The sequence below is a fragment of the Esox lucius genome, chromosome 17 (genome assembly GCF_011004845.1).
Source record: "Esox lucius isolate fEsoLuc1 chromosome 17, fEsoLuc1.pri, whole genome shotgun sequence".
In the NCBI taxonomy this organism is placed as follows: Eukaryota; Metazoa; Chordata; class Actinopteri; order Esociformes; family Esocidae; genus Esox; species Esox lucius.
The window spans coordinates 42,299,057-42,317,210 of record NC_047585.1 but is presented as its reverse complement, the minus strand read 5'-3'; the positions used below and the strand labels follow the sequence as shown (position 1 = coordinate 42,317,210).

The 18,154-nt window shown below is 42.5% G+C and overlaps 1 protein-coding gene across 3 annotated transcripts in view; it reads left to right on the top strand.

The window, feature by feature from the left end:
- The window catches only part of slc12a5a (solute carrier family 12 member 5a), a 142,615-nt gene that overhangs the window by 101,129 nt on the left and 23,332 nt on the right, over positions 1-18,154 (top strand). For all 3 annotated transcript variants that reach the window (XM_029114087.2, XM_029114088.2, XM_029114089.2), the window contains exons 4-6: positions 3,371-3,517; positions 12,851-12,905; positions 13,393-13,523. In XM_029114087.2, the coding sequence (XP_028969920.2) occupies positions 3,371-3,517; positions 12,851-12,905; positions 13,393-13,523 (333 nt within the window). The remainder of the gene's footprint in view (positions 1-3,370; positions 3,518-12,850; positions 12,906-13,392; positions 13,524-18,154) is intronic.

The following is an 18,154-nucleotide window of genomic DNA, read 5'->3' as shown; positions in this document are numbered from 1 at the left end:
CCAAAAGGACAAATGAGAATGAAGACAATGGGCGACACAAACTGGATATTAGGTTTTGCGAAGATACAAGGTTGCAAACGCGAGAAATAGATAAAGAAAGTCAAGCACCAGTAAAGTTACCGGTACGCTGAAGCAAGAACAATATCAGTGCAACTACTGCTCTCCAGAATGATGCGGGTCTAGCACTAACTACAGAAGCTAAAAAATGAAGGGCATTGATAGAGACATAACATTTTTACACTGTTAATCATTCTTTATTAATTGCATGCGTCCCTCAGTTACCCTATGTTATATACATTACCCTGAAGATGTCTAGAGGCCCCTCAGGTACACTGTTATATACATTACTCTTAAGATGTCTAGAGGTCCCTCAGGTACACTGTTATATACATTACCCTTCAGATGTCTAGAGGTCCCTCAGGTACACTGTTATATACATTACCCTTCAGATGTCTAGAGGTCCCTCAGGTACACCGTTATATACATTACTCTTAAGATGTCTAGAGGCCCCTTGAGTAAACCGTTATATACATTACTCTTCAGATGTCTAGAGGTCCCTCAGGTACACTGTTATATACATTACCCTTCAGATGTCTAGAGGTCCCTCGGGTACACCGTTATATACATTACCCTTAAGATGTCTAGAGGCCCCTCAGGGACTCCGTTATATACATTACCCTTCAGATGTCAAGAGGTCCCTCAGTTACACTTTTTTAAATATTATCTTTCAGTTATGTGACATTTATTTATCTAGTAACTGTAGCTATTTCGGAAAATATCATATTGGAAAGAATTGAATGTAGCCTAAATTATGCAAATTATAGAAGGTACAGGTGCCAAAGTTGAAGTCAGTGTGACTGTGGTAATCACAAAACCCACATGGAATTCCATTACAGTTACTGTAAGTGAATTCCAGTCCAGACAGAAGTTGTGACAGAAATCTGACAGCATTTTCTAAATGAACGGTAGGCCGAGGGAACTTTGGAGTTTGAATTTTGAATATAGAGAAGGGGAAAAAATTGATGTTGTTGCTGTGCTGACATTGATGAACAGCCTCTTCCCACAGTGAAGGGCACAGCCACAGAAGCTCGCTCATTTGCATAATCCAGACAACAGCCACACTGTGAGTCATTTGCATATGGAGGGAGAAATGACAAAGATGGACGACGTGTATTCTTCGACGATCCCGCCGGCACCCAAAGTTTCTCATGGTCCTGATCTGAAGATTATAGGCAAATGAAATTCCCTGTGCAAAACATCGCTGTGGTGTAAAAGTTCAAAGAACATATGTTAAGTAAAATGGCAAAAAAAAACAAGACTCGAGCGAAATGAATAAAAACAGGACAGTGTCAGCTTCACTTCCTGTGGTCCCTGAGTGGCCTACGATATGTGGGCCCTTTAGGACCATGGTAGAGAGGAGGATCGATGCTTATGTAAGAGATTCAACCGAACCTATTTGGCATCCTACAGACCTACAGCTTCTTCATGTTTATTTTTCTGCTACATAGTGTACATTATATGTTGTATTATTTGTATTATTCATGTGATTTTATCAGATTTGGCTTGATTTAACAAAATTATGGGACGATTGTGGCCTACTTTGCTAGAGTCCTGTACTGTGTATATGTTTGATAATTCCTCTCAGGTTTGGTACACAGCAATGTTATTAACAGACAGGTCCAAACCCAGGTCTCCTGCTTGCTACAAGGTTGCTTTATCCCACCGAGCAGAATGGTTATTGTATGGTTGGGTCAGCAGGCAAGGTTGCTCTTATGGATGATTGATTTAAACGTGAGAAATATGCTTAGAGAATTGTTTAAATATGCTTAGAGAATTGTTTAAATATGCTTAGAGAATTTTTCTTGCATTGTCAACAAAGCAAGTGACATCAGAATTACTCTGAAGTGATGTGTTTTCTGATTTGAACTCTGCATGTGTTGTCGGTCTGCTGTTCCTTAAGCAAATGAGAATATAATTAGGTTTCTGTGATCTAACACTTTTCAAAATGCTCTTATAAATATTGGAAGCCCAGATATCAAATCCAGTGGCATCACATGAGAGCCAGAATTTGCATGTTGAATATTCATTTAAAAACAGGCATTCATCAGGATGTGTTTTTTTAGTAAGAGGATAATTTCAATAGAAAACCTGTAGCCACTTCAGGTCTCAGGAAAGCTCTCTCACATAAACCAGTAAACAATGAACTGATCTGCAAAACCACATCATAGCAGCGGTTGAAAGTAGCCTATGACAGTGAAGATTATGCTCAGAATGTGTCATAAAATCCTCAAAAATTACGAACCCGATGATACCGTCAATGTGAGAAACGTCTAAGATATTTGCTCAAATTATTTGGCTCTTCAACAGGCTCCAGTGTGATTACAGCTGGTCGGCTCTGAAACCCTCACACTGGCTTCTATGACCTGACCCAAATCAAAATGACACTGGGCCATCAGTTCTGACACTTCTGGAAACTCCTTCACTTCAGAAAGAAGTGTATTTATGCGCATGACCTTCAAAACACAGTGGCAACCAGATGTTGGTGTAATTCTGTCGATTGAAAAACCTTCCTTTTCTTAAGTGGAAAGTCATAATGTTTAAGATTTTGAAGTCGAAGTGTGACATTTACATTACTGCTAGCTTCGGAAATGAGTATTTCGGCAAGGAAGTTGTCCCACCCGTTATGAACAAATCTCCTCACAGATTTCCTGCAAAGTCTTAAGATGCAGCCTAAGTCTTTTGCAGCGAAGTTCTGTTCACTCAGGACAAGCGATCACATATGGTTATGAGGACAGTTAGATTTTGTCCCAGGAAATTACCTTGATTCCTTTATGCATGGGGGTCAACAGTTCACCTGTTCACCCGTAACACATTTATGAACGCATGTACACATTCACACACACACACAAGACCAATCCCGATGTTCTTTCAGGAGAAACTGCCCATTAATCATAGCAGTAAACATCGCGGACCCTCTCCGCGCATCCAGCATTAGTAGTTTTGTCCGTGGAGTGACCTTGAATACGCTGTCCATGGTTTGAATATGCCAGCCAGCTCTCTGGCCATTCATTCCCATGAGAACAAAGACAAGCTTGAAATACAGGAGGAGAACACAGCAATTGTTTTAAATAGGCTGCTGTATTTTACCCAGGGTCAGAATCAGTCAGACAATCATGGCAGTGCTCGGTTCCCAGCTGAGTGAGCTTGCAAACTTACCCCAGATTCTCTTTTTCGTTTTTTCCTGAAATCCCATGTTCGCTTTCATCCAGATTCACGGATCCACTTCCCACAGGCTTAAGAAAGCATGACATAATAACAGTCGTCAAGGAGCCAATGGGCCTAAAGCACTTCCTTTCTACCCTTCCCACAGGCTCCACAGCTGGGGACACTGATGGGCGTCTACCTCCCCTGTATCCAGAACATCTTCGGCGTGATCCTGTTTCTGCGGATGACCTGGATGGTGGGCATCGGAGGTGTCATCGGATCCTTCATCATCGTCTTCATGTGCTGCTCCACCGTGAGTTTCTAGGTGTCAGTGGACCCTGTCCTGTTAGAAGCCCGTCGGCCCAGGTCAGTGCTGAAGCTCGCTGTGGCGTTGACGCGGGTTTTGGTCAAGCGGAGATTTGGTTTGAAGTGGTGTAGGTTTGCCTGTCCGAGTATTACGTTGAGGAAAAACAAATATGGGTAAGTGTGTGCATGGGCGTGTGTTCACCTGTCTACTTCCTGTGTGTTGGCAGTTTGAATGCGTGTGTGTTAAGGAGGTTTGTGTGTTGGATGTGGATGGGAGTATGTGCGCGTATATCTGTGCCTGTTTGCTTAGCCTAGATTTTCCTCTGAAATAGGTATTTATAGATCATCCCCCTCAAATCCTTACTGGTGTGTAGCTAACTTGCTTTCACAGCCACATAACACACAAGCACACAAACATGCCCCTGGTCACACACATAAACATTTTGCAGTTGTGGAAATACAGTACATGCACGCACACACATACGGAGACACACACAGACACACACACACGGACACAAACACAGACACACGAACACACACACGGACACACAGACACATACATGAACACACAGACACACGCACAGACACACACACATTGAGACACACACAGAGACACACCCACACACAGAGATACACAGGCACACACACAGAGACCCACAAAGACACACACATGCACACAAACATAGACACACACATGGACACACACAGATACAAACTGACACACACACGAACACACACACAGGAACACACACTAACACACACACACGGACACACACACACATGGAGACAGACACAGAGACACACACACAGAGATACACAGACCCACAAAGACACAGACACACAAAGACACAGACACACAAAGACACACACACAGACACACACGGACACACACAGAGACACACACACACATACACACACACAGACACACACACACACATACACACACACAGACACACACACGGACACATACAGAGACTCACAAGGACACACACAGAGACACACACATGGACACACACAGAGACACACAAGGACACACACACAGACACACACAGAGACACAGACGGACACACAGAGACGGACACACACACAGAGACACATACGCGGAGACACACACATAGAGACACACACATGGAGACACACACATGGAGACACACACATGGAGACACATGGACACACATGTACAGGGAAATGCATGCACATGTTGACTCTGTCACCTGAGGCATAACTCTGACCCAAAAATCCATGCTTTCTATTCCCTAATCATACTCTTAACCCTAACCATACCCTAACCTTAGCCATACCTTACCCTAACCATACCCTAACCTTAATCATTGGCCTACTCTAACTATACCCCTACCCTAAAATTAAACGTAACCTACCCTAACCATACTCTAAACTTAACCATACCCCTTCAATAAACGTAACCATACCCCTAACCTAACCATACCCTAACCTTAGCCATACCTAACCCTAACCATACCCTAATCTTAGCCATACCTTACCCTAAAATTAACCATAACCTACCCTAACCATACCGCTACCCTTACCCTAACCATAACATACCCCTACCCTAACCATAACCATACCCTAATCCTGACTCTAACATTAGCCATACCCTACCCAAACCATATCCTACCCTAACCATACCGTACCCCTTACCATTCCCTACCCTAACCTTATCCATACCCTATTTTAACCTTACCCTATCCATACTCTAACCCTAACCTTAAGCATACGTACCCTAACCTTAACCATTCCCTTAACTTAACTGAACATAACCCTCACCTTAACCATGCCATACCCTAACCGTACCCTTAACTTAACCTTACCCTAACCTTTTACACTAACCTTAACCATACTCTAAACCATACCATAATCTTAACCTCAATAAACTAACTTTTATGCCTAACCTGGACATAACACCTAACCCTAAACCTTACTGGTAATGTATAGACCTGAATGTTTCTCCAGTTCTAACACTATGCCCCACTGTGTTTCCTTGACTCTGATCCTAATCCTATCCCCTGAGCTTAAACATAACCCCTGAGCCAGACATTGCATTTTCTGGGGACCGGACACATTTTTTTTTTCAGGTTTTGCTATCTTTGTGTGGAAATCAGGTCTCTACAAGCACACATAAATGCAGATCACAATACACACACACACACCCTATCAGTCACACAGCTCAGCGCTGAGCCCCGGGGCTGGAGTGTGATCACTCTTGGAGCTGCTTCACTCTCTCTCTCCCTCAACCCCTTACATAACCCAGCCAGCCTTTATTACAATACACATCATATAACACTAAACCTACCACATTACCCATCCAGCCTTTATTACAACACACATCATATTACACTAAACCTACCACATTACCCATCCAGCCTTTATTACAACACACATCATATAACACTAAACCTACCACATTACCCATCCAGCCTTTATTACAATACACATCATATAACACTAAACCTACCACATAACCCATCCAGCCTTTATTACAGCACACATCATATAACACTAAACCTACCACATAACCCATCCAGCCTTTATTACAACACACATCATATAACACTAAACCTACCACATAACCCATCCAGCCTTTATTACAACACACATCATATAACACTAAACCTACCACATAACCCATCCAGCCTTTATTACAACACACATCATATAACACTAAACCTACCACATTACCCATCCAGCCTTTATTACAGCACACATCATATAACACTAAACCTACCACATTACCCATCCAGCCTTTATTACAGCACACATCATATAACACTAAACCTACCACACTACCCAGTCAGCAGGGCTTTAATACAGCACACAACAAATAACACTAAACCTATCATATAACCCAGCCAGTCTTTATTACAGCACACACCATATAACACTTAACCTTCCACATTACCCATCCAGCCTTAAATACAGCACACATCATATAACACTTAACCTTCCACATTATCCATCCAGCCTTTATTACAGCACATAACCTACCACGCAACGTCAACCACTAAACCTACCACATAACCCAGAGTGCCCAGCACACCACTGTAGTATGTGCATGTGTGTATGTTTGTGTGTGTGTGTGTGTGTGTGTGTGTGTGCGTATCTGCGTATATGTATTGTAAGTAATCGTACCATTAGCTAGACATCATGTCCTTCTACTCCCCAAGCCAATAAACAAACACTTTTATCAACAAGGGAAGAGCTGTAAAACCTCTTTCTTCAAACCAAAATATATATGCAGAATTCTAGAAACCTACAGATTATTTAACAAAGACAGTATAAATCTACACAGAACACTGTAAACCTACAGATTATTTAACAAGCACAGTATAAATCTACAGAGAACACTGTAAACCTACAGATTATTCTACAAGGACAGTATAAATCTTCACAGAACACTGTCAACCTACAGATTATTCTACAAGGACAGTATAAATCTACACAGAACACTGTAAACCTACAGATTATTCTACAAGGACAGTATAAATCTACACAGAACACTGTAAACCTACAGATTATTCTACAAGGAGAGTATAAATCTACACAGAACACTGTAAACCTACAGATTATTCTACAAGGACAGTATAAATCTACACAGAACACTGTCAACCTACAGATTATTCTACAAGGACAGTATAAATCTACACAGAACACTGTAAACCTACAGATTATTCTACAAGGACAGTATAAATCTACACAGAACACTGTAAACCTACAGATTATTCTACAAGGACAGTAAAAATCTACACATTCTAAATTCTTTATTTATTTTATAGATCATTGAGGTAAGGCAGGTGCTCTAGACTAACAGTCAGGGGGATTCGAACCCATGCTAACACTGACATATTTGACAGGAAGGCAGCTGCTGAGGCGGCTAGATCACCCCCCGGGCCTCGCAGCGATGCGCCGTAGCGCGACGATTTACAGTAATGAGCAACGAGTGTGCCGTTCACAGCGTAGCTCTTATTTGCACCAACGGCCGAAAAGCATGCGTGCTGTTGACAGCGTGGTACTTAGGAGCCGTTCAGACGTCTGTGCAAGTGTTATACCCTACAGTCAAACGTCTGAAACATTTAGCCTGTGTATCAGCGGGTCATCTGACCATCATTTACCCAGGGAAGGGTTGTGTTATGTGCCCCTAGAGTCATGTTGTCGTGGTATTCTCCCAGAGGGGGGTGGTGCGCCTGTGTTCCACTCCCCCCAGTTGAAATTAGCTTTCCTGTAGCTGTGTGGACGGTGTCTTCGGTTGTTTGTTCACCCTCTATGTTACTTCCATGTCCTGCCTCCCGGATTATGCAGCCTTTTTTTTCTTCTGGTGCTCTCTTTCCACACTCATTGACATGCCAAGGGCGTATCTCTCCCCTAGCCTTTTCACTCTCTGTCTGTCTCTCTTTCTCTCTTCACTTTTCCCTAATAAATCTGTTAGACACCCTCTGTTTTGCCCTAATTCTCTCTGGTTCTGCTTCTTTCTAAAATCATCTTATTCCCACTTTTCCCTTTCCTGTCTTTCATTTTATTTCTGTCCGGTTTGTATATGCGTGACTCTCTTTCAAAGTCTGTTCAGAAGTCCCAATATGGCATCGTACTTTCCTAATGTGTTGACAGTCAACGGCCAAGATCGTGGCCTTGACAAAATGTCAGAATTCCCCAGAAGGGAATTCATTTTTGTTTCTCTCCTCTCTGTGCCAATGTTTGTCACTGCTGTATAGCTGTTCAGGCTGTAATATTCGATATAGTCTGAGAAATATAGGTGGATGCAATTTTAGTTACACTTCTTTCTAAGTGATGGATGAATACTTGTTAATTAATAAATGTATTTTTTACAACAAATAGCATTTGTATGATGAAACAACATGGTTGGTTTAAAATCTAAATGTTAGCTTGAACGCTGTTAACCAGGGACTGTTAAACATAATGTGGCCACATTTACAATTTATTTTACAGACACTGTTATCCAGAGAAACAACTCATACTAAAACGTCCCAGATGTATAAGATGTCCGTAAACAGGAGTTAAGCTAGAGGAGTTAACCTACAGGAGTTAACCTACATGAGTTATCCTAGAGGAGTTAACCTACATGAGTTATCCTAGAGGAGTTAACCTACAGGAGTTAACCTAAAGGGGTTTAACCTAGAGGAGTTAACCTACAGGAGTAAACCTACAGGAGTTAACCTAAAGGGGTTTAACCTAGAGGAGTTAACCTACAGGAGTTAACCTAAAGGGGTTTTACCTAGAGGAGTTAACCTACCTTCCTACGACCGCCTTCCGCAGTTGTTTCCTTGACGTCTCCTCTTTTAGGTTCTCTATTTTCCAGCCAATAGATCTGAGTGGATTGGATTTGGCAGTATGGAAAAACCCACCCAGCCAATCAGAAGACAAGATGAAGAAATTCCTAAAATGAGTAGATATCTACTGGGGTGCCGAAGATGAAGTGTTGGAGTTCAGCACATGTATTCACTAATCAGTCTATATGCAATTACTGTGAAATGCAGTCAGTAGTGTGTTTGTTCCAATAGACTGATGTACAGTAGTGAGTCTGTTCCTATAGACTGATGTACAGTAGTAAGTCTGTTCCTATAGACTGATGTACAGTGGTGAGTCTGTTCCTGTAGACTGATTTACTGTAGTGAGTCTGTTCCTATAGACTGACGTACAGTGGTGAGTCTTTTCCAGTAGACATATGTATAGTAGTGAGTCTGTTCCAATAGACAGATGTACAGTAGTGAGTCTGTTCCAATAGACAGATGTACAGTAGTGATTCGTTTCCTGTAGACTAATGCAGACTGTATAATAATAAGGTGCCCTTCTGTGGCATTGAGAAGTCTGGTGCATTTATGTAATGATGCCGATAGTTCACTCTCCCAGGGCAGGTTCAAACCACTTTCCGTCAAACCAATTTCAGCACGTTGCCTGCAAGGTCATTCAAAGGCTGACAGTTTTAGCTTAATTTGGACGATGCCACCAGAAGGTAGATCTGGTTAACCCTTCTGAGCAAAGAGAGCATATTCACAAAGATTTTTTCCTGAACTGGGTAAAACTGAGAAAACAGACGAATGTCCCTGGGTGTGGGAATAGAGAAACGATGACGGTATGCTCACATTAGGTACCAGGCCCCACTGCCTTTCTGAACGCCAATGTCCATGTAGTACTTCTATTGAATCAGATTGATAAGAGCTGCTTTGTGGCGATGTGTTCGTAGTAAGGCACCGCGTAGCCACCAGCTTACTTCAAAAAGGAAATTATACAGGAAAATTAGAAGGCTTGTGGACAGTAGCTTGGTGCGAGTCACATCGCGCTCTCATCAAGTCCACTTCACCAGGAACGCTGACTCCAGAACAGCCTTGGCAATGCTAATTCCAGCTCTCTGGGAAGGCTTTAATTCCTGAGTTAGCGTCAGGGTTCGGCAGTCTGTAGACCCGTAGCATAAACGTTGCTGCTCCAACCATTGTTTTGGTGATCAAGTCCTTGTGTCCTCCAGGGTTAGGGTTAGGGTCAGGGTTAGGGTCAGGGTTAGGGTCAGGGTTAGGGTCAAGGTCAAGGTCAAGGTCAGGGTCAGGGTTAGGGTTAGGGTTAGGGTTAGGGTTAGGGTTAGGGTCAGGGTTAGGGTCAGGGTTAGTCTTCCACTAGCGGGTGGGACTACCCAATCCATTTCAAAGATCCCAAGTTATAGCACTTATAGCAGCCAGACTTATACTATGGTTTTAGAAACAAAGCAATAATTCAGCTCTGTAGCCTGCATCTGGATCCCTGTTAGCCATGCCGATGGGAGGGGCGTGAACACTGCTGAGTCAGGACATGGTTGATGTCTCTCTGTGAGTGTCATCCAGGGGAGTCGTGTCATTGCTATTATATATTTAACATTTTGTCATTTAGCAGTCGCTGAGCAACTCACGGCAGCAATTAGAGTAACTGCTCAAAGGCACATTGGCAGATTCTGCACCTCGTGTGCAAATGTACAGTTTCTTGCCCACCTCTGTAAACTCTTTCTGATCCTACTTGTCTCTACTGGTATGTAGTGGTCTGTACTGGTCCCCACTGGTCTCCACTGGTCTGTACTGGTCTGCAGTGGTTATTACTGCTCTCTACTCAGAACAGACCAACCATGCGTAGCTAATGCACGGAAACCTAAAGGGAACCTTTTCTGTGGAAACCAAAGACGGAGGCTGGTGCACATGGTCACGTTGGCGTCACACCACAAGGGGTAAATACTGTCTTTGTTCATCTCAAACCCCAATAGGAAGCCATTGGGGAAAATAAGAATCTGGACACAGACAAAGAGGAAGGTCTATGTCCACAATACGTCCCAATCCAGCTTTAGACCAGACTCAGAATCAGACAGGAGATTAGATATCCCTTACATGGACAGACAGGATTAAAGCCTTCATCTTATACTAATCCTGTGTTCATGTTTGATTTCTATTAGTAACATTTTACTTCAACCCACAAAGACATTTTCTGAAATACTAAATATGACACTTCGTAAAAACCATTGCGACCAATAGCAAGGCAGCAGCAAGCATTTTGCAAATACAGGATCTCATCATTCACCTAAATTTGGTCAAAATCGTGTCAGTGGTCCCAAGATGTTACCTGGGCAAACAAGAGTCAGATTACCACGTTATCTGAGTTTCACCACTCGAAATAAAACCATGAGGTATGATGTAAACATTGGCCTGTTATACTGGCGTAGTGTCAGTAGGAGCGTCCTCACGTTTTGGTAAAGAACCCAATGGTACCTCACCCAAAAACCCGACCCTCTCTCAGAAGTGCCTCGTCCACCTCAGACGGCCGGAGGAACTAGGAGAGTTCCTGCGGGCCCTCGCAATTTCCAACAGTTGCACGTTTGGGAGGGTCTCCTGGTGTCCTAGCGACCGTTTACTGCATTTCCACGTCATAGTGTGCCTCTCCATACCGCGGTGAGTTCAGAGGTCACAGCCCAACAGCCCAGTCCTGCCCTCCACGAGAGCCGTCATGGACCTCAGCCACCCGGCCCTGGGACATTCGCCCTGCTTCTAGCAGACAGAGTCGGTTCAGAAGCGGCAAGGAGAGACTGAAAAATAGCTTGCCCCCCAACCTCCCTGGCCGTCAGACAAATTTAGTCCATTACATGTACTTGGTGTACAGCTGTCGATGAAAGCTAAATCTGCTAAACAACACAAAACATAACGATTATATAAAGTCTTACGAAACGACTGTGTGACAGTGGAGGGCTCCTATTGGACTGGTTCCTATTTGACTGGAGTTGTGAAATAAAGGTCCAATTAAAAGTGCATTTGGAAAAGGTTCTGGCACAGGTTTCCTCGGTGACGGACTCGGTAAGTGCTCTCCCCCTTGCTCCCCTAACGTCCCGGTACGGTCGTGTTGAGTGATTCACCTCGGCCTCAATCTGTTTCCTGCTCCAGCTGTCCGGCCTGTCTGCATACATCAGACAGAACACTTAAACAGTTACTGTGTTATGTGCTGTCATTACCGCCACGTTAGAGGGAAGTACGCCACGGTCTCACCTGGACAGACGTCTGGGTCCCTGGGTAACATTAACTGCCATCCAGCCACAACAGTACTGCCACAGGCAGAGGCAGAAGGCAGCTAGGCACTCTATTACCCAAAATTCCCTCTCGATGTCTGTCTGTCTCTGTCCACTTTTAAGGTAGATGCTAAGGAAGTGCACTCTTGCCCGTTCAATACCGATTTTTCACCCAGACCCTCGCAAACATTGTAGATAGTGATGATTGTATCTGCTGTAATGTTTCTATAGTAAAGTAGACACCGACGTGATGTCTTTATAGAACGTTTGGCTGCACAAAACCGTCGGCGTATTGTTCCTAGTAACAGATTCTTCAAGCGTACAGAAATCTGTCATGGGAATGCGACAGCGTTCTTTCACATGAAATTCTGTTATTTTGTTTTCGGTGGATGGTGTCGGAAAAGGTAGTCTCTCGCTCGACTGAACAGTAGGCGTTTTATCCATCCACACTCCGGGTGGTTATTGTGACTGCTGCAACAATCAGATCTAACAATGCATTGTTGGACTCCATAAACATCCAAGGTTCACAAGCAGGAAAAATACATTGTTTATTGGGCGTCCTTCAGTTTATTTACCCCCCGCCCCATCCCCCATCAGTATCTCACCTGATCTGTACGTGAAGCGTTGATCGGGCTGAATGTGACACAATACTAACATCCCGATCCCCCTCTCTCCCCCCTCTTCCCCCCTCCTCTCCCCTCTCTCCCCCCTCCTCCCCCCTCCTCTCCCCCCTCTTCCCCCCTCCTCTCCCCTCTCTCCCCCCTCCTCTACCCCCTCCTCTCCCCCTCCCCTGCTCTGTAGACCATGCTGACAGCCATTTCCATGAGTGCCATCGCTACCAATGGAGTAGTACCAGGTGGGTCAGAATCTATTGGAATGCAGCATGACTACTGACAGAACTTCTCCACCCAAAGAGCTTGTTTTGTCTAAAAGGAAGAAAAAAAACATCTGTGCCGTAGTCCTAGCAACAGATACGAGCCACACAAAGTGTCCTCAGCCTCCACTTGAACCATAAACATCTATATTTATTTGATCAGAGGTGGTATCTAGAAATCACGTCTCATTCTGGCTTAATCGCGGCCTGATTATCTCCCAGAGCACAGGTGACAGGAAGTGACAGGAAGGGATAAGAAGGGACAAGAAGGGACAGGCTTGAGCTGTGGAAGACTAATGGAGCCACCATTTTGGGGTTTAAATCGGGGTCACGTTCATTAGGCTGCAGAAAAATCTGAAAATTAACAGAAATTAAAAGCAATATAGTGATTTTTTTATTTTTTTACATAAAATGTAATTTGAAGGCATGTCATTGAAAGTGTGTGTGTGTGTGTATTGGTTGTGTGTAGCTGGAGGATCGTACTACATGATTTCTAGGTCCCTGGGGCCTGAGTTTGGCGGCGCTGTGGGCATTTGTTTCTACCTGGGGACAACATTTGCTGGGGCCATGTATATCCTGGGGTCCATCGAACTCTTACTGGTAAGACCCGGCTTTAAAACACCTCTCCTTCTTTCTGTCCATTTCTCTCTCTGTCTGTCTCTTTGTTTCTCTGTCTTTCTAGCTCTCTGTCCTTTTTGCTCTGTCAGTCTGTCTGCCTTTCTCTCACCTTCTATCTCTGTCAGTCTCTGTCTTCCTCCCTCTCTTTCTGTGTTTGTCAGTATTTGTTTCCCACTGATTTGGTGTATTTGATAGTCTGTTTGTCTGTCTCTCCTTCTGCCCCCACTCCCCCCGCGCTGCCTGCGTGCATGCCATCCCGTCCCTCGTAATCTGTCCGTCTGTCTTTTCAATCCTGCTTTCATGCTATTTCGTCCTATTATTCTCCAAGAAGATTTCTAATAAGTAGATCTTTCATCTTTTTTCCAACCCCTCCCCCACCCAACCTCTTTTTTTCCACTCGCTGAAGCTCCTCTCACTTGGATTGAGAGCTGGGTAATTATGTAAATTCTGCTTTAGGAAGAGATCAAGCCATTGGCTGGATAATGAGAACATTTGTTGAAACTGACGCAACTTTGGTCCATATTAACACACATAGGGTGCATCTCATTTATACCTTCTTGATTACTAGATCAGACAATCTACTCCCACACACTTTAGCAAGAAGATGAGGAGAAAGGATTGCAAGGATTCAAGGAAATACAATTGTGATTATCTCCATTTAGATTTTTCCCCCGATTGCATCACCGAAATCTGTACATTTGTATGGAGCCTAAAGATTCATTCTGTCTTCTGGGTTAAAACTGTCTTAGTTTCCACTGTGGAATAACAATCCCCTGGGAACGGTAAAATTAGGATCTGAGGAGTCTGCTTTGAATATGATTCATCCCTCCACAGAATCACAAAAAGCTTTTTTTAGAAACATGAACGGTTCTCATCAAAGCTTTAGTCTTAGTTGTACAGTGCTTCAGAGGAGAACTAATCCTCTGTAGTTTATTGGATGTCCTTGGGTTTGATTATTCAATCCGCTTGCTGTGTACATAACATACATGACTTGAAGTTACGTAAGATAAAAGCAAGCGCTAATCAGCATATAGTATATATATAAAGACACTTCCTTTTCTTCAGATTGCTATTAATACTGATAGTACTGTTGTCGCTTTATTAAAGAGGCAAAAGCACAGCCACATCCCTGTACTATATTACGTATTATTAACTGGTTGCTTTGAATCCTGAATGGTGATTGGCTGATAGCCGTGGTATATGCTACACCACAGCACTTTAACTACTCTAACTGTATTGGTAACCAGTTTAGATTGAGTCTGGTATATGGCCAACATAACACGGCTAAGAGCTGTTCTTAGGCACAACGCATTGTGAAGTCCTTATAAAACATGTCTATATCCGTTGAGAGATAATCATGGGCCAATGAGAGGTTTTATCATTTCATTAACAGAGAGGCTATTTTTCTGAAACGATATTGAAGTATATATCTTCAATAGTAAATGGGAGAGTCAGTCTCTTCTGAATTCTGTCTTTGAGTTTCTTTATTTGACCACATCACTCTTTTTTACTTCCTCTCATCTCTCTTATCTGTCTCTTCCTCGCAGTCTATATTTCCCTCTTTTTGGCAAGACTTGGGAAATATAAATTTTGCAAAAGACAGAAGGTCTAATTATGTTTTCATCTATTTATCTGTCTCTGTCATTTCCGCTCTGCTACAGGCTTGTGACTTTCTCCTCTCCTGTGACCTTGACAGTCCTGTGTCACTGTCTGGTCTCTCTCAACTGTTGTCCCTATACTGTGTTATTCTAAAAGGCTTATTTTAAGTTTTGACAATTATCTACTTTTCAGAGTCAAATAAACTTGTAGATACCCATTGACTACCTCATGAAGCTGGCTGAGAGAATGCCAACAGTGTGTAAAGCTGTCATCAAAGCACACAGTGGCTATTTTAATCTGAAATATAAATGTATTTTGTATTATTACTACATGATTCCATATTTGTTATTTCATAATTTTTATGTCTTTACTATTATTCTACAATGTGTAAAATAGTTAAAACTAAAGAATTGGTCTTTGACTTACCAATTGCATTGCATTGATTGTTGCCGTGCTGTACGCTGCCTGTTGTTACCTGGCTACCTGTCAAACTTTTTTAGAATTTACTCTATATAAACCAATTGGTCAAATTCTATTTTAAGAGTTTTATCAACGCAATATTTTTATCTGTTGACCTCTTACCCAACTTTTCTACACCGGGACTCTTTTTGGACATAATTAACGGAACTACTCACCCCTGAACACCCGAGGCTAAGTATCATTACAATGCCTTATAACTGTCATTTGTTGTAGCAACAACACGGAGGAGAACGTTCGTCTTCAGGTAAAGATAGCAGAGTTAGAGGCTCTGCTTCTGACGCAAATGTCAGGCAAGGAATAGTAAAAGAAAAAACTGCGTCAGTGCCACCAGGAAGAAAGAGTTTGTAGATAACTGGCTCTCTTTTTGGGACTCTCCTAGAAATAGGGCCAGGCCTGATCTGCTGAGGAGCGACGGACTCCATCCCAGCTGGAGTGGTGATCTACATTTATCTAGGAACTTTGACAGGAGTCTCACTCCTATAGCCTCACCATGAGATAGGGTGCAGGTCAGGCCGCAGGCTGTTAGCCAGACTGCTAGCATAGTGGAGTCTGTCGATAGCATAGCTAGAGTAGTTAGTACAGCTTTACCTATTGCCACTGTGACTCGTTACAGGCTGAGAAAAGTTAAACAAGGTAGTGCTAACAAAAACAACCCTATTAAGATAAAGCCTTCCTCCACCTCGGTCACAAGTAAAATGACTGTATCACCTCACATCTCAAAATGGGACTCCTAAATGTTAGATCTCTTGCTCCAAAGGCAGTTGCAATAAATGAATTAATCTCTGATCATAAACTAGAGGTTATTGGCTTGTGTGAAACGTGGCTAAAGCCTGATGAATTCATTGCCTTAAATGAGGCCTCTCCTCCTGGCTATACTAGTGATCATATCCCTCGTGCATCCCGAAAAGGAGGGGGTGTTGCTAATATTTATGACAGTAAATATAGATTTACTCTCAAACACATCACACAATTTCATTCTTTTGAAGCTTTACTTATGAAAGTTAACCAGGCCGATACATCGTTTTACATAGCTACTATTTACAGCCCCCCTGGGCCATACACAATGTTCCTCAATGAGTTTCCAGAATTCTTGTCTAACCTTGTTGTCATGGCAGATAGTATTCAAATTTTTGGCAATTTCAATATTCATATGGAAAAGTCCAATGATCCTCTTCAACAAGCCTTTGAAACCATAATTGACTCAATGGGTTTTATCCAACATGTCTCAGGTCCAACACATTGCCAAAATCATACCTTAGATTTAGTCCTGTCACGAGAAATAGATATTGTAGATCTAATAATTTCCTCCCAAAAATCCCGGATTATCGGATCACTGTCTTATTACATTTACCGTTAAAACAAGAAATCCACTTGCTCCGCAAACAATGAGTTTCAAAAGCCGTACTATAAATTCTCAGACTACAAATAAATTCCTTGATATTCTTAAGTTCGCTCATTAACGACAGAGTAAATAAATCTGTAAACGATCAAATCGCGGATCTAAACTCGACACTGCGAAATTCATTAGACACGGTTGCACCACTAAAAACAAAAGAAATATGCAACAAGAAACTTGCTCCCTGGTACACAGACAATACTAGAGCTCTTAAGCAAGCCTCCAGAAAATTGGAGCAAAAATGGCGCTCTACCAAGTTGGAAGTATTCAGACCAGCCTGGTTTTCCGTGATTTTGATTTTCGGTATTGTAGTGTACTGTCTATCCAGGCTAGTTAATCTATTAATAAGCGTATATATATATATATATATATATATATATATATATATATATATATATATACACTCACCTAAAGGATTATTAGGAACACCTTTTCAATTTCTCATTAATGCAATTATCTAATCAACCAATCACATGGCAGTTGCTTCAATGCATTTAGGGGTGTGGTCCTGGTCAAGACAATCTCCTGAACTCCAAACTGAATGTCAGAATGGGAAAGAAAGGTGATTTAAGCAATTTTGAGCATGGCATGGTTGTTGGTGCCAGACGGGCCGGTCTGAGTATTTCACAATCTACTTAGTCACTGGGATTTTCACGCACAACCATTTCTAGGGTTTACAAAGAATGGTGTGAAAAGAGAAAAACATCCAGTATGCGGCAGTCCTGTGGGGGTGAAAATGCCTTGTTGATGCTAGAGGTCAGAGGAGAATGGGCCGACTGATTCAAGCTGATAGAAGAGCAACTTTGACTGAAATAATGCAGTTCTGAAAGCGAAAGGGGGTCAAACACAGTATTAGTATGGTGTTCCTAATAATCCTTTAGGTGAGTGTATATGCTCATTAATAGATTTAATTTGCAATGGCTAAAAAACGGTTTTGCTGTCATTTTGACACTCATGACACTCCAAATTGACCTGCTTCCTGTGTCCTTTGATCCTCCTTGAAATAGCTCTAGAACTTGGAGTCCACCTGTGGCTAATTAAATTGATTTGACATGATTTAGAAAAGCACACAATTTTCTGTATAAGATCTCACACTTTACAGTGTGTGTCAGAGCAAACACCAAGCCATGAAGCTCAA